This window comes from Anas acuta, chromosome 20, assembly GCF_963932015.1.
Source record: "Anas acuta chromosome 20, bAnaAcu1.1, whole genome shotgun sequence".
NCBI lineage: Eukaryota > Metazoa > Chordata > Aves > Anseriformes > Anatidae > Anas > Anas acuta.
Genome location: NC_088998.1, coordinates 8,327,214 through 8,351,965, shown reverse-complemented (window position 1 = coordinate 8,351,965; position 24,752 = coordinate 8,327,214). Strand labels below are relative to the sequence as shown.

Sequence of the window (24,752 nt, the reverse complement as noted above, 5' to 3'; positions counted from 1 at the left end):
GCTGGATTTGTGGTTTTGTACCGGGTGTCACAGCCTGCAGCACCGGTCTCTGCCTCTTCTGCGTGGTAGTTCTGCATCAGTCAAGCACCAGCTGACAGCGGTGAGTTGTGTCTGGTGAGTGACAATTCAGACACCATTTGAAGAGTTTATAATCCAAGGTTGATTCCTTTGGCTTTCCCACACCTGCTCCTCTACTCTCCCGTTGGGGAGCTCACAGGAGGTTTTAAACAAGCAGCGCTACTCCTCAGGCCTGATGCTGCTGCACGCGGTGTGGGCCACGAGCACAGGTTGCTCTGCGGGGCTCCAAGGGGCTGACATCTGTTGCAGCAGCTGGAGAGGCTGCAGGTTCCAGCTGGAAGAAAGCCTTGGAGGTGTTTATAGCGAAGTTCTGTCGTGTCCTCGTCTCTCCCTAAAACTCCTGAAGGTTCCAAGGCTCAGCATGGGATGGAGACCGGATGAGAAGGTCAGTGACTGCTGCTTAAAATAAAGCCTGAAATTTAGACAGACTTTTCTGAGGTAAGAAATTAAATTTGAATGTAGCTGTGAGCTACTGATCTACCAGTTCTTTCCTAAAGGGACCCTTGATTGCTTCACCAGTCAGAACCTTTTTAATTTTGATGGTTTTAAGAGACCAGAGTGAGGAAATTGGATGATGTTGCTTTGAGGGTTGTTCTAGTTTCCTTGTAAGCTTTTAAGTGATGGTGAAATTCTGTCGCACTTGTTTGATCTAGTTTTACTTGCCCTGGAGGCTTTGGAGAGATTTGAACTAACTGACTGGAGTAAAGTGGTCTTAGAAGGGAGAGGGGCTTGATTACCTCCCCAAAACTCAGGTGAGCTGCTTTGACAGGGAGGGGCGTGCTGTGGCAGTGCTCTGATCGTGCACAACGGGGCAGGGAACGGCATTAAGCAGAGCGTGCACCTGCCTGTAAGCAGCACAGGAGCGTAGCCTTTATCAGAGAGCCAAACCCGTTAGGAGCAGCACTGGATTTCTTTTGCTTTCTCTGCTGCTGAAGGAAAGGAGCACTGGTGCTGGGCAGGCTTCCTGGCTGTTCTGAGGGACGAGACAACATTTTCTGCATCATTAAGCGCCGCTGCTGGTTGTGCTAAAGCTGTTATTTCTGTAATGTATCAGGGAGAGGGGTAACAGGGATGGATGCCACCATACTGGGGGAGAGGTACACACAGTAGGAGGAGAAGGGGCAGGTGCAGATCTACAGAAGCTGTAATTGCTATTGTAAAGCTCCCTGAAATGGCAGCAGAGGTTGATTCTCTATGAACTCCATTTGAGATTGTTAGTAGTAAAAACCAGAGCTATCGCTACATTGCAGAGCATTTTAACAGCTTCTTTTCCCAGGAGTTCCTTCCATGCCTCCTTTCCAAGCTGGGTGCTAGGGACAAGGCTTTAGGATTTTAAATTAGCAGCCGATCTGGTTTCCATAACAACAAAAAGGGCTGGTAGAGTTAGAATCGTGCTTGCAGTCTCCCAGCAGCTAAAGTGGTGCTGCTGCTCTGTTTTTGCTTCAGGTTAAGGAGGAGCTGTTGTTTCTTAAAACTCACGAATCTGTAGTACAACTCGGATGTGTCATCTGGCAAGGGAGTGAAAGACATTAACAAGCTTAAGGCACGTTGAGAGTTTCAGGAAGGATCAGGAGCTTGGCTTTGCTTTTACACCCAGCTTCCAGGACTGGGATCACAGCGTGGCACAGCTCCCACCCGCCCTGCATCCCTCTGCCCCTGGCACAGCGCTGCTTGTCCCTACGAGCTGCAGTCACACGGCTGGAGCAGCCCCGACCCCACACCAGACACCGAGGCAGGAGGTCAGGCAGTTTGTTTATTGGCAAATAAGTGCAGAAAACCATGAGCCCTACATACACAGGCGCTCAGTGCCCTGTTACATTAGAGTGGTCACAATACCAGTGGGGGAAAGTGCAAAAAGATCAATAAACAAGCAAGGGTAGTTCTGACATACCGAAGGGGAGGGAGTGAACAGAGAACCTGGTGCCGGTGAATTTCTCTTCGAGCCAGCTTGAGTGGGAAACTACTTACACAGCAACAGCAGTCCCTTAGTGGAGCTCTAGCTAAAAAGAGCACTATAGGATTAAAATGCATACACGCCTGACCGCTCCCTTCGAGCTACCCCACCACACACACCGAGGGCAGCCTGAATCATTTAGATGTGGATGTGGCTCGTTGGAGATAACAGCAAGTGGGGCTACTCCTTCCTGTACTGGGATGCACCAAGTCTGTTCACTGCGGAGACGGGAGGGGAAGGTATTAGTTAAATCAGTGATCTCGGGTGAAAATAAGGTCAGGCTAAAACATGCCTGGAACAGATGCACTGAAAGAAAAGCCTGGACAATTAACACAGGGAGCAAAGCTTGTAAAAAGGCTTGTAAACTCTTTGCAGTCCAAGAGCAGTTTCTCGGAGGAAATGCAAGCAAGATGCATGGTCCCTTGTACTGAGGTTTCATTTTTTGACATACAGGCTCTGTGTTATTAGGTTGGTCTCGACTGAGGGATTTCCTTCCAGCTTCACAGGACAGTTCTAGATGGAAGCCGTCAGGCAGTGCTGCAGTAAGCATGGCTCCTAGAAAGCCTCGCGTTACTGGCATCCCAGCTGGGTTTAACCAGCTCTTAATTCTTAAATTCAGCTTTTTGCCTTAAGAGCCAGACTATCTCAGAGGGATCGTGCGGGACGCTTCCCCAGCGGAGTGCTTGATGGTTTGACTCAGGCAATTCTACTGCTGAAGAACAGAGAGGATGGGAGGGGCAGACAGGCACTAACCCACACCAAACACAAGGGAAATTAACTTAAACTCCATGAGCAGCTGCTGAAGGAGACAGTTTGCTGGCCCTGGGAAAGCCACTGTGATAAACAAGACTAGGGCAGGGTAGAAAAAGTAATCAAGGAATCTTGCGCCAACAAGACTAACCTCAAAGCAGGCTGCACTGGTCGTTAATGAATTCAGTCGCGGGTGCCGTTAGCCCTTTCCCAAAACCTGTCATAGTTTTACCACTTCTTTCCCGCAATTCCCATGTTAGCAATGGAGTGTCAGCCCTGACGAGAGCAATGGGCTCTGATGAAGAAATCCGCATTAGAAGTGCCAGGAGATGAGGGGTGCATTCCGCGTGTACATTCTGCGTCCCGGAGACATTTAACTTAACAGTTCCAAGTAAGTGACAGGAACTTTCCCCTTCTGGTTCCCTCTTTCCCCTATGAGCCAGTCTGGGTCCATGCCTGGCAGGCTGTACACAGTGATCATCTGGGGAGAGAAGACAGCATGAAACAGGACCTGCTTCTGCACGCAGAGCCAAGAAGCGCAGTCAGATGTGTACCCAAAAGAACAGCAAGTTAATTCCTAAAGTTTATTTAGCAGGCATCTGCACTTTTCCCCTGGAGCCTTCCTGGAACTATTTGCAGCTCTAACAGAAGATCTATTGCCCATCGATGTCCCTGCTGCCTTTTCATTCTCCAAATTGACTTAAAAGTATTTTTGCATACCGGGTGGCTTGATATTGCTATGTCACCATCCTTTCTGGATACAAAAATTCAGGCTGGTCACTAAAACAGTTTGCAGCTTGCTGAATTTCCTTTGTTCTCAGCAGGATTAGACCAGGTCTCCAGGCAGTAGCTTATCCCATAAACTAGCTGGGTGTGAGGGTCTCCAGTGAAGATACCAAACGGGGTGTTTTGTTAGCTGGGTACAACAGGCTGTACAAGTCTTAAAACAGCAAACAGCCCTGAGTGCAAACTCACTGCAAAGGATACTACGGGTAAGGAAAAGATTCTGTTATCAGTTCCATAAAATGGGGCTTTTAGGGTCAGGCAGAGTAACCAAGAGGCTGCTGCTGGGCACTTAACAACAACATTCGATGCAAAGAAAAACCACCAACCTCGTCTGCAAGGAGTGCCAGCTCACTGCTGTCAGCTGCTTCGTAGTCATACAGGACTCTGGCCTTCCGCGTGCCGCTGGCAGGAGGCTTGACTTCATTGGGGTTCAGTACGCTCTCTGCCACGGTGTTGGGCACCCCGACAATTGTGGGCACAACCGGGATGGTGGGCACGGCAGGGAGAGTGGCAGCACCGACAGCTGGCGGAGAGGTAGCAGCTGGGGGAGGAGATGAGGATTCTGCGTTCCCTACAAAGGTGCCTGAAAATCTTACACAGGAGGAAAAAGAGTTCAGTTAGGCTCCAGTGTGAGGAACCCGGACAGCTCTTCCCTTCAGCATCGCTGTAACACGTCCACACTGCCCTTCAAGCAGGAAAATGCGCTCAGTGCTCAGGTGCTGAGCCTGCCCAGCAGGAATTTCTTTTACTTTTCTTCCAGCTCCCTGGTACAGGACTGCTACCTAACGTGCAGAGGATGAGACTGTCGGGTGGCACCAGGGGGCTGGGCAGGTGTCACTTCAGGCTCTGCACTGCCGTACCCTCACCCTGCTCTCACGTGGTGTTTGGCCTGCTCCTTCTTCAGGACTGGGATGCTCATTGTTGCTGTTAAGCTAGATACCACAACTGGGGGTTCCCCGGCTTTCTGTGCTCTCCAGATAGAGCCAGCAATGCAGCTAGGTCGTATTTATCTGTGGTTGTCTGCCCCCGTGCTAGGGGAGTGTAGCTCTGGGCATCGTAGCAAGCCTGCATGCAGTCTGGCTGAGGTGTAGAGCTCTTAGAGCTGGATGTTATACTTACATTTCTCCTTTGGAGCTGCAAGCATGGAAAAGAACGAAACAGGAGCGGTGAGTTAGCACGCAGAGGCCCCTCTGGGGTCAGCCCCACCGTGCCGTGGCAGCAGGGCAGCCCTACCCACAGCCAGGACGTGCAGCCGGCAGCTCCACCTCGGTTACTGCTGGCTGAGCCCCTCGGGCCCCTCGCTTGGTATCAGGAATTTGTCTCCAGTGCGGCTTAACCCATTTTGTGGAAGCTTCTCTCCAAGAGGAGGGAGGCTGAACTAGGAAGCCCGTGACCCCTGGGGAGGTGGAAGCAGCCTCCAGTCTCACCTGCCCAGCTGCTTCTGCAGGTCCAGCATGTACTGGTAGCACTGGGCGTAGTAGTTGGTCTGGGACTCCACGAACTCATGGAGGCAGCGGAGGTGATTCACCTGGGTGGGAGGGAGCGTGAGTGAGTTTGGGGGCCGGAGCACAGAACCCTGGTCCTGCAGCTCCTGCCCCAAGGGGAGCAGAGGAGCACAGCCCAGGATTTAAGATGTGGCTGAGCGGGGTGGGCTCATTCGCCAAGTTTGGGATTGCCGCAGGGCCCCAAGGTGCCCCTCAGCCCCTTCCCCAGGGCCCCGGGCAGACTCACGTGGGTGCTGCTGATCCCCTCCAGCAGGAGCCGGGTCACCTCTGCCTGGCGGTCAAACTCGGTCTGAGTGAGCCTCAGCTCGTGTTCTGCCTGCAAAATGGGAACGGGTGTGCAAGGCAGCCACAGCACGGGCCCCTCTTCAGAGGAACATCCTCCTCCTCCTCCTCCTCCTCCTCCTCCACCCCCCTCCCTTCTGGCACCAAGACGAGGGTGCTCGGTGGGCTCCCCATGCACCTCTGACACTGAGCAGCAGGCACAGGACCCCCTGGGCTGGGTTCCCAAAGGGCTCTGGCTGTATTGAAACCAGATTAAATCCTACAGTGCTCGCTGCAGCTCGGGGAAGGGCAGCCCGAGCCTGATGCTTCAAGCCAGCATGCTCCTGCTCCTGCAAGACTCGACCGTGAAGCTGGAGAGGTTTTGTTAGTCCTGAGAGGGGCACGAAGCCAGGCCCGTGCTACCCCCTCATCCTACTGCCTGGGGGAGGGCTCCAGGAACCAGGCAGCCGGAGCTGCACACCGTGGCTGTGCCCTGCTGAGGTGGCACCGGCAGCAGGACTGTTCCCACTGCCAGCATGTCCCAGACTGCTCCGAAACGCAGTGGTGGAGCTCTGGGAACAAGAGCTCCTCTCCTTTCCACGCAGGCTCTGGGGACATGGCAGCCTCCTGCAGTTTGTCCCAAGAAGAGGGGCTGCTGCCCTGCCCCCCTCCAGGCAGACTGACACCCGAAAACCTTTTTCCCAGGCAGACATCTCCTCCCCCAGCAGCAACCAGCAGCTTTCCAGTGGCAATTTCGCAGTACCGGATAGCCCGGCTGCATTACAGGATCAGTGGGGTTGGAAAACCTGCAGCTCACCGAGCTCCCCCAGCACCCGAGCTGCCTGATGTGCCAGTGCCAGCAGGCTGGCACAGGAGGGACAGGGCTAAAACTGTCCCCAGGGGGCTGATGACAAGGGGTGAGGTTGCTGCTGCATCTGAGCAGCATCCCTGGGGGCTCCTGGGCATGGGGAGCGTGTACCAGCACTGGGGTACGCACCGGCTACACCAAGGAGATGCTTCCACTGCCCTTTAATCAGATTTATCTATTTTAAGCTACAACTGATCTGTTTCTTCGCATCCCCTGAATAAAAGGGATTATTTAAAGGAGACGAGGGGGAGATAGCAGGAACTGGCAGTGCAGGGCCCTATGGAACACCAAGGGTTTTGCTCCAGTGAGCAGAGCCCTCAGCAGCAGCAGAGCTGCCTGAAACTTGTGGCCGACAGCAACGCCGGGGGCTCTCCAACCAGGACGGGAGGCACAGAGCCTTACACGCCTCCAGCTGCCCGCAGTCAATTCATTCGAGGGGCTGCACAGGTAGAAGCAGGCAGGCTGCCCTGCTGATGCGCGGAGCGGGGCAGCAGTGGGATGCCATCATGCACAGCATGCAGCAGCGTGCCAAACTCCCACCTCGCAGCTCAGGCTGGGGGGATCTGCGCTAAGAAAGGCACTGGGATCCCAAAAGGTGCCTCTGGGAGCCCCCCGCAGTGCTCACCCTGCTCCCTAGCCCGCTGGCAGCCCCCCCAGACACTTTCTGGAGGAGTCATCACCCATTGGGGAGCCCAGGAAAGGAGCAGGACCTGGGGCTTGACCCACTCAGGAGGGTTAAGAGTGGGCTCCACGACAGGCTCCAAGCCTCCCATCAGCGGGGGCTGTTCGTGAGGCCCCTCAGTCCTTGCTCCAGCTCTGCTCGGACCCCAGATCGAGCACTAAGGGGCTGCCAGAAGCCACCACGAGGCACATGCAGAGGTGGAGCAGAGCTGAACCAGGTGGCAGCACATCACCTCTGCTCCCCGCCACCAGGGCCGGGCTCCCAGCGCTGCTCCCATCCCGTCCCATGCTCCCAGTTTGCCCGGGATGCTCGGTGTGGCCGACTGGACCACGGGGCTGGGGTTCCCCTTCCCAAATCGCTGTCAGCATCACATCAAACCACACAGCTACAGCAGGGGGCCGGGGCTGGCAGCACTCGTGCCCCTTTCCCTCGTGTGGGTGCACCGGGGGAGGGATGGAGCCGGCAGCTCCCCGCCACCCGCGGAGCTTCGAGCGCGGTCGCGGCCGGGTACTTACTTTTTCCACCTCGTCGCTCCAAAGCTGTGGGGGCCACAGAGCAACAGGAAAAGGAGATCAGTGTTGGAGACGTCGAGAAGCACCGGGCGTTAACACCAAGCGGTGAGGACGCGCCGCGGGCCGGCTCTGGGGACGAGCTCGCCCTTCACCCAGCAGCAGCGTCCGGGCTGCTGCCCCTCGGCCTCGGTCCTGCACCTTTGAGCTCGGTTTCACAGCGGGGGAGGAAGGCTGCTCAGCTCACAAATAAGGTCCTGGGAGCCTAAAGCAGAGTTCCTCACCCACCGGTTCAAAGAGCTCAGGGTAATGGGACCGTAATCCAGGCAGCCTGCAGCCAGCCATGGCTGGGTGCTGCCTTTGAGCCAGGCAAAAAGCGGCTCCTTCTCCTCCCCACCCTCCTCCTGCTCCCCCCCCCCCGGCCTCCCCTTTTCCCTCAGCACCCCCCCAGGGCACATTTTGGGGCAGCACAGCCCCGCCAGCTGCTTGCTGGGATCTGGCTCCGGGACACAAAACGAGTGATGGGGTCATGCACAGCACTGGGGAAGGGAGGGGAGAGGTAGAAAAACACATTGGGCCTGCCCAGAGGTCCTCAGCGGCCAGGCAGCACGGCTCAACCTGCCCCCAAAAGCACCTGGGAGCCGTTTTCTGGGCCAGGTGCTGGGTGTCGTGGTGTTTTGGGGCTGGTTGGGCCCCAGGTGTGGTGCCTCAGCAGCTGATATAAGGAGCTGCTGGGGGTTGTTCGTCCTTTTCTAGCTTCTGCTGCCCGGTCTGTGGCTCAGCTCCTGCCTGGTGAGTACCCAGCCAGCTCCTCTTCCCCATTTTCCCCGTTCGGGCAGGGTTTGGGCAGCCAGTCCCCTTCCCCAGCTGTGACCCTGGGGTGCTCGGGGGTCCAGCTTTGCCCAGGTCTGGCCTTGGGTGAAGGCACCACGCAGCTTTAGTCAGAAACACTTCAGACCACGAAGGGGGCAAAAGAAAGCCCAGCTGGAGCCAGAGGAACCCTCTGGCAGGTACTCAGTATGTTTTTCTCGGAGTCATTCCTGGGAAGACAGAGCATGGCAAGTGGCAGGCTTTGAGGGAAAGGGAGATGGAGGCCGACACAGCCCACGGCTGCCTTACACACAAACAAAAGGTCAGTGTGGGAGAGAGGAGAAAGAGCTCCTCAGCTTCCATCTTATACAAAAATGGGTTGAGCCCTGGGGCTTGGCTCCGGCTGTTTCTAATTCCAGCCCCATTACAGAAGGGGAAAAATAGAAGCACCACCATGTTACCCACCTCTCCAAAACAACAACCATGGGAGTTTAGCACCACGATCAGAGCTCCTCAGGCCCTGCTGAGGATCTATGGCCCAGGAGAGAGCTGACCCGTTTACTCCCCTGCAAGAGCAAGCTGTTACCCGGCCACAAGCAAGCCCTGCCCCAGAAGAGACCAGCTGAAAAGCGAGGTGAGCAGCAGCTGCTCTGCAGCCTGCCTGCTGGCAGCGAAGTGGCACAAAAGCCTCTGGCCTGGAGGAGAAGCACAGCAACAGCACGAGATGCTCCCAGCTCGCTGCGGCGCCTGACCCCTTGGGATGAATGCTGGGATTAGAGGGCTGCTGCAGGGCTGAGCTGGGGAGCAGCCCGGGCTTAGCCCTTGTTCTGTGAGTCAGAGACACCAGCTGCAACCTCTCAGAGGTGTTTTGGGAGCCCCAAGGGCACTGCTGGCAGGGGCAGTGCTTGCCACGGGTGCTCCTGTGCAGCTGGCAAATGGGATCGAGGTCAGGGCTGGCTGCTTACCCTGAGCTGGTGTCTCCTGCAGCCTGGCTCTGTGCCCCGTGGTGTCATCCTGGCTGTCAGAGCCTCCCCAGCGGAGCTCTGAAGAGGGAGCAGTGAAGCAGGCATGGATGTGCCAGGTACCTGTGGGCTAGCGAGAGCTCAGATCTGCTTCCCCAGTCGTGTTACTGCACTTGGCCAGCTTGCAGATAGGTGAGGACTAGAGGTGTTCAGCTGAGCATCTGGGCACCCTTCAAGGTGCCAGAACACAATACGAAAATGCCTTCAGGTCTGCTTTAGAGACCTTCAGGGGGCAGTCAGGATACTCTGGTCCAGTCAGAGTTATTGGGAGGCCAGGAGAGCACAGTTTCTCTCCTCTGATTCTCCCAGGGCTCAGGTTTTAGTCTTTTACTAAATTCCTGCACTGTCCTAGGAACAAACCTTTCCAGCAGAGAAGCCCCTGGCTGCTCCTCGTGTGCTAGGAGAGCTGGGAGCAGCGCTTGCTGCAGCATTTCAGCACCAGCTTCCTCCCAAGGAGTCTCCTGGCCCAGCCAGCCGCCTGGTGGGGCAGTTCTCTGCTCTGTGCAGAGCTATTTCTGATCCCAGCATCACTCTCAAGAAGGTCAGGACAGGTACCCCTGGGAACTAACACTGATGCTAGGACGCGTTGCCCATTAACCACATCCAACCTGCTGCTGGGACGTGTTTTGGGTTGCTCGTAGGCCCACCCTCCCAGTACCAGATCGCCCTGCAAACAGGCATCAGTGTTGTTCTGAACGCTGCTGAGGAAGCGAGATGGTGAGTTTTCAACATTTTAACGAGAAATGCGACCTTGTGCTATGGGGAGCCATGAACACAGCACAGCAAGTCGATTGTTGGAGCACAACCACGCAGCGGAGATGCGATGGGCTATTCACCCACCCCCAGCACGTGCCTGGGTGACAGCCACCAGGAGCTGCCAGCAGGAGGGCAGGCCCCAACTGGAAGCCAAAATAAAGGACCTCTGTTTGCAGAACAGACAAGCCTGTAGTCAGGGTGGCACAGACGCCTCCACCTTTGCGTTTCTTGACTGGCTAGAAAGCCACTGAGCAGGCAGTAACACGTGGTATTGCCAGTATAGGGTTGGGACCATCCAGAAAGACCAACCTGTGAGGTTTTTTGTCCTTTCAATTGCTCCTCTAGCAATAGAAATGCTGTCAGAAGATCGCCACTAAAAATGTGGGAACAGACTGGGAGAGAAAGTGAAGCAACCCAAGCAGTAGAACTGCCAGACCCTGCCAGTGCACCCTCGAAAGGTGACTTCACATTGAGGCAGAGAAACTCCAGGCATCCCATGTCACATTAAAATGTTGAAAACAGCAGAGCGCTGGGGCCAAGTTTGTCAGGTGAAGAGAGGGGCAGGAAGAGGTTGGAGAGGCAACATCTAGGAGGAAGCAATCTTACCGCTGATGCGCTGGCGGAGAGAATGTAATTACGAGGTCTAGTCTCCTGAAAGTCAGGCACAGCCTAGTAGGGGAATAGAGTTTCATGTACAAGTCACGCAGAGGAGTCGACAGGAGGAAGAAGGGGCTCTTGTTTGTTCTTTTTCCCCCTCTCGGTTCTGGGAACTTAGCTCAGATTCCCAGGTGGCAGGAGGGAAGTCTCCCAGCAGTCGGGGCAGGGGTGCTTGGAAACTCTCCCCAGGTGGGAAACAGAGCGAGACGAGGGGACTGGCTCATGCGGGCACACCTGGGACCTAGCAGCAGGAGTTTCTACTCACAGAAACTCTGCCTGTACTTACAGCTGTCTGCTCCTACAGCAGCCAGTTGGAGCAGTGATGAGGCAGCACAATCCCAAATGTTCCCCATTGCCTGGCAGCCAGCAGGTTGCTCTTCTCACGTTGGCCCAGTCCAGCGGGCAGGGCTTTCTTTTCCCTGGCTTCCCACCTACAGCCCTAAAATGTCCCTGCACGGGGCCTTGTCCTTGAACTGGGTGTGCTGACTTTCGGAGCACGCTTTGCACGGTGCCTGTTACAGAGCCATCTACTTGTTCTCGCTCTCACCAAGCCTCTCAGCACGTTTCTCCCTACCAGGCTCTTTTCAGCTCAGGGCATGGCTCCATCAAAGCAGATCTAACCCAAGGCCTGGCTGCCACCAAAGGCAGGGTGCAAGCTTTCAGCCTAGAGGCCAGAAAACCCCCCCAAAAGCCAGCTTCTTGACAGCTAAGCCCCTGCCCTGTGCTGTAACGCTTCTCAGCTCTTCCTAGACCAGCCCCTGGCTGTAGCATCCCCCAAAGAGCTCAGCCAACCTGCGAGCTCACATCAGGACACAGCACGCTTGCTCCTTCCTTTATTTTGCAGTGGGTTGGGGCACGAGGCTGGCGCACAACCCCGCTGTAACCCTGACAGGTCTCTAAGCCTCTCGGGCCCCACGTTTCCTCTCCCGGGTTAATCTCCTTGCAGCTCGCCCAGATCTACTTATACGAGCTGCCCCGGTTTGCTGGGAGCTGCAGCAGCCCCGAGCAGCCTGCTGGAATGAGCGACCAGTGGGTGAAGTGCAGGCGTTGTGGTCCCAGCCAGAAGAGATGGTTAAACCCTCCGGGAGTTTTGGGAACAGCAGGAGGACAGAATGAGGAGGAGGGATTCCTGCTACAAGTCACACCTGAGTGCAGGGAGAGGAACGCACCAGGGAAATTTGAGGCTAGCGCGGTGGCTAGGCTTGGCTCCTCCCTGTGGGGAGAGGAGTTCCACGATGATATTTGTTAGTTTTAAATCACGAGCAACTTAAGAAACCTCTCCTCCCGTTCCCTGCTCTCCGGTGAGTCCCAAAACTACTCAAAGCACATGGGATGGAGGAGGCAAGCTGCTCTCGCGCTCCTGTGCATGGGCAAGTTGTATTTGCAAGCAGTGGGCACAAAGAACCCCTCCCTCCCTCCCTCCCCTCCTCCCTCCCTCCCCTCCTCCCTCTTCCACTCTTGCAATGGTGAAAATGGGCAGAGCCCTGAGCCTGAAGGGCAGCACAGCACCACAACCAGGTCCACCTGCCTGTCATTGTCTCCAGGCTGCCTCCCCTCCAGGGAGGGACTCACCGCCCAGCCCAACCTCCTCCTGCCTGGGGCCAGAGGAGCCTGAGGGGGTTTTTAGGTGAGCCCCTCGAGCACTGCTTGCAAGCAGCGGTGATGGAGCTGGGTGCATGCTCCAGAAGGGGCTTTGGGCAGCTGAAAAATGCTCCCATTTTTCTAGGGCAGCTTCCCCTGGCAGCCAGGGCCCTGAGCAGTACGTGCTGCAGGGCTGGTCCTGATGGAGGAGGGAGATAAAATAGGAATTTTCATTTAAAATGGGGAAGAGACAATGAGAGGTGGTAAAGAAAATCACAGCACCGTTAGCACAGTCAATACTCACATCTCCCTCACACTGAGCAAATCACAAAGAAACAAAACAAAAAAGGTTAGTAAACAAAACAGCATCAACAGGAAGGACAAAGCACAAAATCAGAGGGAAATGCACAAGCCCAGACAATCGGACAGCAGCTCAGGGGGCTGGGCAGCAGCACGCTCGGAGACAGAAGCTGTAGGAACACAGGTTTGCACCCAAAGGAGAGGAGCAGCAAGAGAGAGGTGAGCTGGGAGAGGTGCGATATCGGAGGCCAGCTCGGATGGAGAGGTGACGCAGGACTCCAGGCACACTGCAGGAGCACCGTGGGCTAACCAGGAGCTACCACGTCTGGTGCCGAGGCAGCAGCCCACCCCTCCGTGCTGGGAGCTTCCACTCGTGCCTCGTCCCCTGGTAGTCATTGAGGCACCCTGAGGACACGGACCTCACCTTCAGGCTAAGCTGGGTGCTCAAAAAAAGCAGCTGAGGTTGCTTTTCTCTTGTGGTGATCTATATCAAGGAGCTGTTCAAAGGCTTGGAAGCCTTGAGGCTGGCTCTGCGTCCTACCTGGAGCACTCCAGCACTGCAGTTGCAGTGGGAGACCAGGTTTTGCTTTTCTAGCTACTTCGAAGTCCCTCACCCAAGGGTCTGTTTGCAGCTGAGAGCCCTTGGGGTCGCTTCATGTTGGAAGCAAGTTGAGGAGGAAGAGGGCAGAAAGGGAGGAAGTGCACAAGCTGTCTGAATTCCTGCTCTGACTTAAGCCTAAGATAAAATAAAGGTCGCTGCTTCCACTGGGAGGGTTCCTGAAGGTACCTTTGGTGGGTCTGACCCGACCTGGCCCAGGGAACGTTCCTGAGGTGGCAGGTCTCAGTTTAGAGAGCACTTTGCAGAGCTTGTCCCACAGCCCCGTTGCTCAGGCCTGGGGACAGGGACGCTGCTGGACTTGCCTGTCCCTTCTGCACTGACCTGGCAGCTTTGCTGGTTTGCCAGCCACGAATCCTCCAAAGACAGAGGGCGAGGCAGCAGGTAACCCGACAGCACTGCCGACTGCGTGAATGGGGAGGCTGCAGGAGGGGCCTCTTGGTGGCAAGCCCGACACTCGCCACCCCTTACAAGCTCCCCCAGCATTTCCACCTGGGAAGGAGCTGGTTGGCCAAATGACAACTAGGCTGAAATCCCAGGAGTCCTGCAGCGCCCCAGCGTGCTTTCCTCTTGTGCACCTTCCAGCTCAGCTCTCTCTTGGCTTGCTTCCAGATCCCCAGGGAGATTTAGCAAGTCCTCAGAGGATACAGCCTCGTCGTTACCGGCACAAATCACCCAGCTAGTAACTGAACAGCCAGGAACCACTGTCAGTCAGGTGGCAGAAGCGTGGTAAGTGTGAGTTTCCAGCCTCTGGCAGCTCAGAACTGTTTGTTTCAACAACTCTCCCATGGGAGGGCATCTGAGGAACAGGCACAGGGCTTCTGCTCCCAGTTCCCTTGCACACCAGATTAGGAATCCTCCCACCCATGCCTGCCAGAGCCAGGAGGTCGTAGGGCAGCCTAATTTTTATCCAGAGAGCTCGTGGCATTGCTCGTGTGAGCCAAACCCTGGGGTCAGAAGGACAGAAAAGAATGAAGGAAAGAGTTACCGCTGCTTTTGCCTCGGCAGCTTTGGCTTTCTTCAGCCTGGCTTTGCAGGCGTCCAGATCCAGGCGGCAGTTCTGCAGGATCCTCCGTTCTTTCTGCAAGAGACAGAAAATGGGGTAAGAGCAGGCTGCTTAGGAACTGTTGGGGAAGGGAAAGGGTCAAGGGATCATCTGGGAATCAAATCTATCTCCTAAGCAAAAAGTGCTTGTGAGAAAGAAGCAGTTGCTGTGTTCATCCTGCTAACAGGAGTTTGGGGCATGGGTGCGAGGGATACAGGGTAACTTTCTGGAGCCTGAGGGCTCGCAGTGCCCACTCAGCTGCAGGGGTCAGGAAAGGAGGTGCCGTCCTCACCCACATCAGACAGCAACCCAGAGGGAGCCCTGAGCAGATCTAGGACTGGCATTTCCCTTTCCTTGTGCTCTCCAAGGGGTGAGATGTGGGCTCATCCTTTCTCCCAGGGAAGGAGGATGCATTCTCCCAGCACTGTCTCCACTTCCCCCTGCCCTCCTCCTCCTCCCTAGCGAGGTGATGAGCTGCCCTTCCCTGCCACCATACTCACAGAAATGGTTCTCCAGTCCCCTTCCAGGAAGTTGCGCAGTGGGGTCAGGAAGTTGATGGAGGCAGAGTGGATGAAGTCCCGTTCTGCTGCACCTAAGCGCCTCTGAGTCTCTCCAACTTTTATCAAGGTCTTCCCTGCAATGATGGCAGCCTTCAACTCCAGGAGAAACCGATTAACGCTGTGTTGGCTTAAGCCAACTCCCCCAGTGCTACCAGGCTCCAGTTTTGGGGAGCAGGAGGCATGGTGTACCATGCCTGGACAAGGTGACCGTGCCCGTACCACAGCAGCTTCAGTCCTACCACCAGCCTGCCTTCAGCTTCTGGCCTCTTCTCAACCACTCCCAGTGCAGCTTTGATCTTATCTGCCTGCTGAGGCACTTATTCCACTGCTGTTCTTTTGCTGCTGCACCTGCTTGGGCAGTATGGTCTTTGTCTCATAAACCAGAGGCACAGGAACAGAGCAGCAAATTGAAAAGCACCAGAGCAGAAAAAAATGAGTCGATTAGGCTTCAGCTGGGGCAGCGCTGCCTATAGGTGCAGTTACAGCTGTTCTGCCTGCAACAGGATTCGCTATTGAACAACGATTGATTTGGTGAGCAGTAACAAAGCTTATGGCAGAAGCAAGGACAGTTGGAAGTTCAAGCAGTGCTTCTGTGTGGGTCTGCTGCTTAAAGGAGCCCTAAATTCCCCTAGGAAGAGGGAACTGCTAGGATTTATGAGCAGCAAGATGCACTGTGTGATAAGGAAGGGGCCTTCTGAAGCTTGTAACCAAGCACCAACCTTCCCAAAGCTGTTTTCTTGTTCTCTTGCTGGAGAAATGATTTTCCCTTCTAATTGCAAGCCACGCTTAAAGGTCAGTTCTCCTGTTCACAGCCTAGAGAAACTACAACTAGATACCACTTCAGATTTAAAAAAAAAAAAAAAGTAATTCTCAAACTTGACACAGCTAAAACCATTCAGTGCAAGTCATTGTTCGGGGTAATTTAGAAAGGCATGGCAATAACACAATGGTTTCTGCATCCTGTAACCAGTTCCACTGGCTCCCTGGATCTTTGGCTACCCTGGGTCTTTGCTTCCTCTCTTGCTCTGCCAGACTTGAGGACTGCGTTAGGGCTGGGGAGCCCCCTGTCCCTTGTCCCCCACAAGGCTGGAGGATGCTTTGTTGCAGAGTAAGTCTGCCTTCCTCCTCCAGGTGGTCAGGTACCCTCTTGGGGGGATGATTTTTGGGGCTCAGCCAGGCTGGCTTACCGTAAGGTGTCCCCGGTCCGAAGTCGTTGGCTGCCTCTGTCATGTACTGCGCCAGCAGCTCCCCGTTGGTGACCCGGGAGGGCACCTTGCGGTCGAGTTTCTCGTAGAGGAATTCTTCTACTCTGGCACCTGGAACCAAGATACCACGGGTGGTTACAGGAGGAAGGTGAAGGAGGGGCCCGGGGAACTTTTCACCGTGGCCTGCAGTCCTCAGTCATGCACTGGGCAGCAAACAGCACAGGGAGAACGCGTCCCCTCCCTCCGGCCACCTTCCCCGTCCTTCCCTGTCCTCGGGAGCTGTGTGGGGCAGCAGCGGTCACCTTTCAGCCACGAGGGGATGAAGGACAGGCACAAAGACGCACTCCTTGCAGCCCCAACAAGCAGGGCTTTCTGCCAGAGGGCACGACTTAACACTGAGGTAGGAGCGATGGTTGTCCTTCAAGCAGTGAGGTTTGGACTTACTGGGATTTGGCTGCAGCAGGACCTCAGTCTGGCGCAAGATCTTCTCTGTCCAGTTCTTCGTTGAGTCTGCCCTGGCCAGGAGGTTTTCAAAGTGGGCATCCAATTCGGTCTTCTCAGCCTGGCCCAACTTTTCTTCTGTAAACTGCAGAAAGGAGGTAGTTGTTAGAAGTTCAGTTCTACCACAGCAAAATGATGATGTGCTACAGAGCCATTAAGAGCTAGAGAGGCTGCTTCTGTCTTATGCAATTATCTTAAAATTAAGATAAAAGCCTTCAAAGCGTCTTTCTTTGTTCCCAGGCATCTTTCAGGGGAAGAAGGCATTTTTTTTTTTTTTAACCAAGCAGTAGAACAAACATTGAGCTAAAAATAGAGGCCGGGTTTGAGAGGTATTCCAGAATAAGTAACTTTTATTAAGGCAAGTAGCATGGTAAAAAATGCTGTAGTTGTGAGGGATCTATTTAAATACACATGTGGCTTCATGCTGGAGAGCAACAGATAGCCTCCAAATCAGGCACTGGCCTGCCTCCTTTTACCTCCTCCTAAGCAATTCTACGTCCTGCAGACCCACTGGGATCAGAAATGCCCAAATCCGACTTCTTATCTCTTTAGACAAGCACACAGAGGACACCTGCAGGGCTTGTGCTTGCCCTGAGACAGGGTCTGAGCTGCTGGCTGAGCTCCTGGGGTTTAAGGAGGCTCAAACTCATCTTTTTGATGAAAATGCTTGCAGCAAGTGGTGGTTCTTCAAGTCTTCCTCTAGGAGACGTGGTGGCTGGACAGCTTCTGACACAGGCTCTTGAGAGAAATACGACGGTGTCAGACCTCTCTCAGCCCTCAGGTTTGTGCTGGCAGAGGACTCTCCCTCCCTCCCTGCTTCTTGGCAGTTTGAAATCAGCAGCAGAGAAGCGCAGGCTGTGCAAGTCCTCTGACATGCGATCTGCCAGCCTGGAGGGGTAGTGTCGGGTGGCCTGGACACCCCCTGCTGCTTCCTTGGGAGATTTCTGGGAGAAGAGCCTCCTCCCTCTCTTCCTAACCCCCCTTCATTCTTCTCAGGAAGCTGGCCAGCTTCAGCATCTTTCTGAGCCCAGTTTCCTGCTGTTGATGGAGCCAGGATCTTGTTGGATCACGCTAAAAGAACCCTGGGGACCCTACAGATGTCCCGTTTGTCCTTTTAGTCCTTGTTGTTGCCTTCAGGTGCTCCCGTTCAGCTATCAGGACCTGGCACAGCCAGGTGCCAGGAGATTAAAGCCTACCCCGAGCTGTGTGTGCACCCAGCACAGCGCTGGGGACAAAGGGAGACAGAGCAGGCCAGGAGCAGGCCAGGAGCAGCGCTCAGGAGCCGCGTTATCAGCCACGTGCAAAGGCTGCTGGAGGTCAGAGAGACGTGAGCCCTGCAGGTATGGTTACACCGTGACCTGTGGGGTAAGAAGCAGGCAGTTAGGAGGTGATGGAGGTGAGGGCTTTGTGCTGCTCGGTCCCTGGTTCCTGCCATCGTCTCTGGGGGACACACGCAGCTATCAGACCCGAGGGAGCAGCTGAAGCATCTTTTCCTCTGTGGCTGTGGGAAGCCCAGGGCTGTTTTCAGGCTCTGCCAGGCTGGGCTGAGTCACTGCCATGCAGCAAACTGGGGCTTCCCAGGTATTTGGCACCGAGGCTCGAGTCAGCTGGTTTAGAGCTCTCCTAAATACGCCGAGCCTCTCTGATGCAAGCGTAGCAGTCTCCCTTGCCCCCCTTTCCCAGGCAGCTTTTTGTTTTTTTTGAGAACTCAGCTCCCTTTCAAGTCCAGCTCCTCTTCCTGCAGTTCTGACGTCCTGCACCAGCATCTGCCCTGGAGCTGTCAAGCTTAAACCCAATTTCCTAGCAGATGATTCGAGTCAGCTTCTCGCAGCATTGCTGCAGAGCCAGATCGCTGCTGAAGCCCTCCCCAGGGCTGTCGGCAGGCTCTTGAATCCCTCGGTTCTGGGGAGCTTTGTGATGTTCACAAGCCTCCCTGCACTTTGCTGCTGTTTTCCATAGCCCAGCCCTTCTCCCGGTGCCCTGGAAATGTGGTTATTCAGAGCGTTGGGCCAGGACTCGGTCACCAAAGCCATTTGTCCTGCAAGAGGGTTGAGGACACATCGTGCTCACTGCCAGGAACGTGAGTCACAGCCCGCAGCTCCAGCAGGGCAGGTCACAAAATCTCCTCTTCAGGCTTCATTTCAGAGCAGCGAGGCAGAGCCTGAAGGTCACGGAGTGGGTACGAGGGCACAGGAGGCTGTTGCTCCGTTCCCACTTCATTCCCCTCGTGCCTCCCTCACCCAGCTCGATGCTGCCCCAGCTCCCCTGTCCCTTAATGTGACTTTCAGGGGGCTCAGAGACCTTGCTCGCCCACGCCGTGTCGCTGGGAACCTGCCCTCAGGTGCTGGGATGAGCAGAGCCACGGCTCCCAGGAGCAGCTTCCAGCAGGGTTAGATGAAGCTTCTCATGAACACGCAGCCAGCCGAGGGGATTAGAGGTAAGTTACACTGCCTGATCCTACGAGCTGCTGCCAGTGGAGGTCTGAGATCTCAGGTGGCAACAGGTCTCAGCTGATCCTCGGAGCTGGTTGCCCAAGTCCACGTCCCCAGGGGAGAGCAGGGTGGAAGAACAGCTCGTGATGAAGTCTGCCTGCTCGAGCAGAACCCACCCTGTTCCATCTCTCCGCACTTAGAGGATTTCTGTTGCTAGGAATTTGTTTTCATAACACTTTCAGAGATTTGATTGCATTTTTGCTTCCCACTGGACAGAAATAAGGCTCCCCTGTGAGGCTGGGAGATGTAGGGGAACAGCCAGGCTCGCCCTGCAGTCCCTCCTCCTGACTGTAGAAAGCCAGATGAAAAATATTTTGTCTTTGCTGCTCCCAGACCCCAAGCACCGGTGGTTCTTACAGCTCCAAATACCCCAAACCCTACAAGTGGGAGCCTTGTTTGCTCGTACCAGGCTGACGCATGGCTTGGTGCATACCCACCCAGAAGAGTCAGGGCAGGCAGAGCCTGTGCGAGCACAGTGCTAGGGGAGAACCTCGAGCTCCTCGATCCTGCTGCCACAAAACTCCTCTGGTTCCACAGGAGCAGCTCCGGGAGGCTGGGTCAGGGTGAGGGGAGGCTGCTGCTGGTCCCTGAAGCTGACCCAGTTGAGCAGCAGCCCTGGTTTTGTGCAGGGAGGCTGAAGGAGCGATTAATAATGCAGGGCAGCCTTTAGCCGAGTGCCACTCGCACTCTCCAGGAAGAGGAGAGTCACGCTGCGTTCCAGGGCATCAATAATTCAGCCAAAGGTTGGGTTTCCTCCGGGAGGCTTGGCTGGCCAGCAGGAATGCTGGAGGCGTTCTCAGGGACCGAGGGGACAGGCAGGCTGACGGAGCAGGAGAGCAACACTCGGGCAACAGGCACGGATTGCAAAAGCCACAGCCGTGCCGGATTGCAGTCAGGGCAGCTGCCAGCGGTTACAGCTTGGGGGAAAGCTGCTCTTTCCCCACACGAGTTGGTAAAGGCACAGCTGGGATGCCAGGAGGGTGAGAGAGCAGAGCAGAGCTGGATGCGTCCCTCTGCACCACAGCTGTGATATCAGACAGGCAACCCGAGGCCCACAAGGTTAGGGCTGAAGATCCCACACGCGTTGTTTTTGTTGCTGGAAGCGTTGGTGCCTTCCTCCCTCTAAGCCAAGGGGATGAAATCCCACTGCTTCCACGCCTGTTTCACGCAGAGCAGCCTCCCTGCCTTGTCTCTTCCAGGCTTGTGTGATCCTTCCATGCCTCTCCCCTTCAGCAGGCCCTGAAACCAGGAGATGTCTGCTGCCTCCGCCACTAGATTGGGGCTGCTGGAGCCTCCTAACAGCTCCCTCGCGCCCAGGCTGCTGGAACATCGCTCTTTTGGTGCTCAGAGGCAGGGCAGAGGCAGATTCAGCCCCTGTACAGGGCTGCAGTAGGAAAGAAGCCACTGCCACTTAGTCAGCATCTAAAAACTACCTGGATCTCTGCTGCCTTGGAACAGACACAGGGTGTGCTTCAAGGGTTTGGTCACCGGGAGTCAGGGCAGCCAGGCTGCGAGCCAAGCAGAACTGTGTTAGAGGACAGGAGGAAGCCATTAGCAGGACAGCTTTGTTAACTCAGGAGCAAAGCATTTAGGAAAATAAAAAAAAAATCTTGCCCTTGTGGATTCATAGACGTGTTTCAAACGGAAACAGGACCTGGCCTGTACCTCTTGACTTCAAAACCCTTCCTTTCAGTCACCTCCCGGGGTCTTGAATTTGAAGGTGTCCAGCAGGCAAGGCGTTAACCCCGGCACGGGCAGCGAGCAGAGGGGACAGGTCTCTTTCATCACCAGATTTGGAGAGCTGGGGAAGGCTGCCTTGCCTCGGGAACTTCAGAACAGAACAAGTCAACCTCCAGCTGCCAGCAGTAACTGCATTAGCAGGGGGGACACCCACCCAAAAGCTCTACTGGTGCTCGGGCAATTTTGCCTGGAGCAAGTTTCCATCAGAAGTGACAGGAGACAGAAACCCACAGTGATTGCCAGACCTCCCTGAGGGAGCCTGGCTGCAACAGATGCACCCGGAGCGTTACTTTGGAGGAAGAGATGCTGGTTCCTGGAGGGAGGCTGCAGCTGCCATCGTCGCCTTCTCTGCAGGTTTGGGATTGAGGGATCAAGCCCACTTACTGGTAGCTGGAAGGAGCGGGTGACCAGAGGTTGTGTTCTCCTGCTGCCTGAGCTACAAAAAGCCACGTAAAGGTGGTGATGGTTTGAGTTTTGTTGCGAGCCAGGTTAAACCTAGGCCTAAAATCCTTCCTGCTCTTCACCTCAGGCTGTACTCGACAGGCCTCGAACCAGGACAGCTCTAGGACCTCTGGGAGGCGACCCCAGGGGGGTGTCTGACCACCTTCTGCCTCCTTTCCCCCGACCTGAGCAGTGCTACAGCCACAGCCCTTCCTGCAGTGCCAGCCAGCCCTCGTTGTGTTGGCCAGACGTCTCCACCAGACAGCAACAGCTAATGCTGTCTGAGCAGCACCGCACATAATGGCCAGTCCATTTATCTCCCGCTCGCCGCAGTTCCCGTAAAGCATCGCTCTGTGAAATGCCTGGAGCTGAGGAAGAGCATCCCCGGCGCTACAGACAACGCAGCTCGTTCCAGCCAGGCCGTTCTCCTCCCCTGGAAGATCTGCTGGGCAAGGAGAACGCCACAAACCCGATCCCTGCAGGCCTCGGCTGTCACCTCTGGCTCCTGGAGGTGGTGACGGGGCGATGCTCGCCCCTGCTGGGTGAGGGCTGTGTGGGACAGCCCCAAACGGACCCATTTCTCCTCGGGATTACATCTCAGGAGGTGGGGCTCTGCCTCGGCGAGGCGTCTCCCCCCTTGACCATTTTGTTTCGAGTAATTACTACCTTAATTAGTCACACGAATCGTCGCGTCCAAGATGATGTGGAGTAGGTGTAGCAGGCAGAAGCCGCTATTTATAAACGCCTCCTTGCTCTAGAAGCGGCGTGCAGACGCTGTTCCCATGCCTGTCTCCTTCCTACGCCTTGAAGCTCAGAAACACTTATCAGAGTCGTACAATGAGCCTTCCAAACACGCGATTTCTGTGCAGCGTTTCTGCCTTTCTTCTGCCACCAAGGTCATTTGCATGAGAACAGCATCTTTAAGCCTTCCATCTGCTCCTGATTTTGCACCTGTAGTTAATACGTCTCTGTTCCTAACACATGACTCACCGGCACGATTACAGGAGATGCGATCTGTTTACAGGAGAGCGATTCCTAAACGAGCCAGGATTACTCCGTGGCACAGACGGGTTGGACAGAGGCAGCGCTGCTTTGTTTTTGTCAACCCCCACACCTCGGGTAGAAGAGGATCCTGGTCCTGAAGCCACCAGCTGGACTGGAGCTCTCAGGCAGGATCCCAACCACCTCCGATTTGCTTCCCCTCTCCTCCCCTGCCTGGCCAGGAGCAGTTTTCCTTCCCAGCTCTTACGCCTGGGGAGCGGACGGAGCCAGCAGCCACATCTCAGCACCTGCTGCACGCTTCGTTCCTCACGGGTAGCCAAGTTTCTTCAGTCTACAGTTTCAGGACAGCACTGCAGCCCCAGCAAGGTGCTGCCAGCAGGCTGGGGAAGGATGATTTGATGCTGCTGTATTCCAGCAAGGTGCTACCTGCTCAGCCTCAGCAGCTCCTTCCCACCTCTAACAGCGCTGTGTTTTGGGGGGGGGGGGGGTCCTGGAGCTCCTGCACGACTGAAAGGCGACCTGTGAAAGGCTTCTACATCTGCCTACCGAAAAGGAACAGGTCCTCAACGGGGCTGGCCGCTTGCCCAGCCAGTTAGCTGAGCAGCTATTTGCAATACGTCTGTACTTTAAATAACGACCACCACAACGCAAGCCCTACCCTCTGTATGCTTCTTTCCCCCCAGCCCCTCAATGCAGGGGTCAGAAGCATCTCTGGGGCCGTTTGCATCACCAACTTCAGGAAGCTCTGGGCAGCCTTCCCCATCACCCCAGGGAAGTGGCAGCAGCAGTGGGGTTCAGGTGGGTTCCTGCTGGGGGTTCCCCAGCCTGGCTCTGAGCCCTCAGCACCCAGAGGTCCCCGTTCAGGGGCTGCAGCTCAGGCCAGCCTGTGCTGCCAGAGCCAGCAGCTCAGTGCCACCCCCAAAATGCCTTTTTACAACTTTTTCTCCAGCTGGAAACCAAAAGAAATGACAACAAAACCGTGCTAAACCCACAATATTTATGGGGATCCTCCCCCAGGGATCCTGGGGCATGGCGAGGGGATGCTCCGTGCCTGGGAGACAGGAGGGGAGGAAGGGAGGAGGATGCTGCAGGGCTGACAGGGGCAGGGCTGGGACCCCCATTCAGGCCCCGGGGTCCCCCCCTCAGACCTTGGGGACCTCCGAGGCCCTGGGGACCCTCTTATCAGGTCCCATCTGGCCTTGAGGAGCCCCCATCAGGCCCTAGAGACCCCCCAAAGGCCCAACTGAAGCTCTGAGGGACCCCCTCAGACTCTGGGGTCCCACCTCTCAGACCCTGGGACCCCCCCAGGCCCCGGGGACCCCCCTGGGACTCCCCCAGGATTCCCCTGAGACCCTAGGACCCCCCCTCAGGCCCCAGAGACCCCCCCCAGGCCCATGTGAAGCTCTGAGGGACCCCCTCAGACACCAGGGTCCCCCCCTCAGACCCTGGGACCCACCCCAGGCCCCGGAGACCCCCTTGGGACCCCCCTGGGACCCCTCCCTAGGCCCCAGGCCCCCTCCTGTCACCCCCCAGCCCCCCCCCTGTTGCCATGGCGACGCGCTGCGGCCCGGCCCCCACCTGCATGGCTCGGGAGAAGAAGACTCCCGCATCGGACGCCAGCTTCTTCACGTTGAAGTCCATGGCTGCGGACGGGGCCGGGGCCGCTGCTGTCACCGCCGCTGCCGCGCCCCCACTGTCCCCGCGGCCGCCGCCGGCCGGGCTTTATAGCGCCGCGCCGCGGCCTCTTAAAAGGGCACTGGCTGGGCGGAGGGGGGGCCCACAAAAGGGTGAGGGGTCCGGGAGAGGGTGAGGGGCAGGGAGAGGGGTGGGAGAGCGGTGCGGAGAGGCCGTGGGAGGCCGCGGGGCGCGCACCGGGCCCCCGGAACCGGGCGGCGCCGCAGGGGGCGGGGGCGGCTCGGGGGGGGGCGCGGCCCCTTTAAGGCGCGCGGGGGCGGCGGGGGGGGAGCTGTCAGGAGCCGACCAATGGGAGGCCGCCCCGCCTTTCGCCCCGCCCTCCGCTCTCCACCGCAGCCTGAGGCCGGGCTGGAAGGGAAGCGTGGCGATTGGCTCGCCGGAGGGCCGGGCTGCGCTCTGATTGGTTGAGAGGGGGGGTGAGGGGGCGGGGCTTCGGGCAGGGGAGGCTGCGGCGCGGGGGAAGGAGACGCTGCCCTTCCGCGGCCATGGCGCGCGGCGGCGGCGGGAACGGGGCGCGCAGGGGGGCAGCGCACGGCCACCCCCCGTCTCCCCCCCCTCGCGGTGAGTGGTGCGGCCCGGGCGGGAGGGGGCTGGGTAGGGAGGGTGGGGGCTGGGCCGTACCACTGCGCTGCCGGGGGGGGAGGAGGGGGATGGGGAATGGGGTAAGGGGGATGCTGCAGGGGGTTTAAAGGGGTTTAAGGGGGTTTAAGGGGGGTTGAGGGGGTTGGGGAAGGGTTTAGGGGGGTGCTGCAGGGATGTAGGGGGTTTAAAGGGGTTTAAGGGGGTTTAAAGGGGTTGGTGTAGGGTTTAAGGGGGGTGTTGCAGGGGTACAAGGGGGTTAAAAGGGTTTAAAGGGGGTGTTGTATGGGGTAGGGGGGTGGTGCAGGGGGCTTAAAGGGGTTTAATGGGGTTTAAGGGGGTTGGTGCAGGGTTTAA

General features: G+C 56.5%; 1 protein-coding gene and 3 long non-coding RNA genes across 9 annotated transcripts; 2 read left to right on the top strand and 2 right to left on the bottom strand.

Annotated features, from left to right (window-relative positions):
* Window positions 1–1,817: 1,817 nt before the first annotated feature.
* On the bottom strand, window positions 1,818–24,029 carry SH3GLB2 (SH3 domain containing GRB2 like, endophilin B2). Of its 6 annotated transcripts, XM_068657353.1 has the most exons (12): window positions 23,700–24,027; window positions 16,390–16,531; window positions 15,928–16,056; window positions 14,681–14,814; window positions 14,124–14,216; window positions 10,588–10,650; window positions 7,400–7,423; window positions 5,300–5,389; window positions 4,996–5,096; window positions 4,688–4,702; window positions 3,895–4,159; window positions 1,818–3,263 (listed from the first exon to the last, which is right to left on the bottom strand). In XM_068657353.1, exons 1-12 carry the CDS (start codon window positions 23,760–23,762, stop codon window positions 3,156–3,158), a joined length of 1,227 nt encoding a protein of 408 aa, XP_068513454.1. In that variant the 5' UTR covers window positions 23,763–24,027; the 3' UTR covers window positions 1,818–3,155. The 6 variants fall into 6 exon arrangements, with proteins under 6 accessions (XP_068513454.1, XP_068513457.1, XP_068513458.1 ...); XM_068657356.1 differs by lacking the exon at window positions 7,400–7,423 and having other exon boundaries at window positions 23,700–24,029; XM_068657357.1 differs by lacking the exon at window positions 10,588–10,650 and having other exon boundaries at window positions 23,700–24,028.
* On the top strand, window positions 8,164–10,773 carry LOC137842824 (uncharacterized). The gene is made up of 2 exons (XR_011089234.1): window positions 8,164–8,525; window positions 8,634–10,773. It is a non-coding gene; the product is annotated as an uncharacterized lncRNA (long non-coding RNA).
* LOC137842825 (uncharacterized) lies at window positions 12,484–13,659 on the bottom strand. Its single transcript, XR_011089235.1, has 2 exons — window positions 13,377–13,659; window positions 12,484–13,345 (listed from the first exon to the last, which is right to left on the bottom strand). It is a non-coding gene; the product is annotated as an uncharacterized lncRNA (long non-coding RNA).
* On the top strand, window positions 14,113–22,778 carry LOC137842823 (uncharacterized). Its single transcript, XR_011089233.1, has 2 exons — window positions 14,113–14,237; window positions 18,735–22,778. It is a non-coding gene; the product is annotated as an uncharacterized lncRNA (long non-coding RNA).
* Window positions 24,030–24,752: the final 723 nt, after the last annotated feature.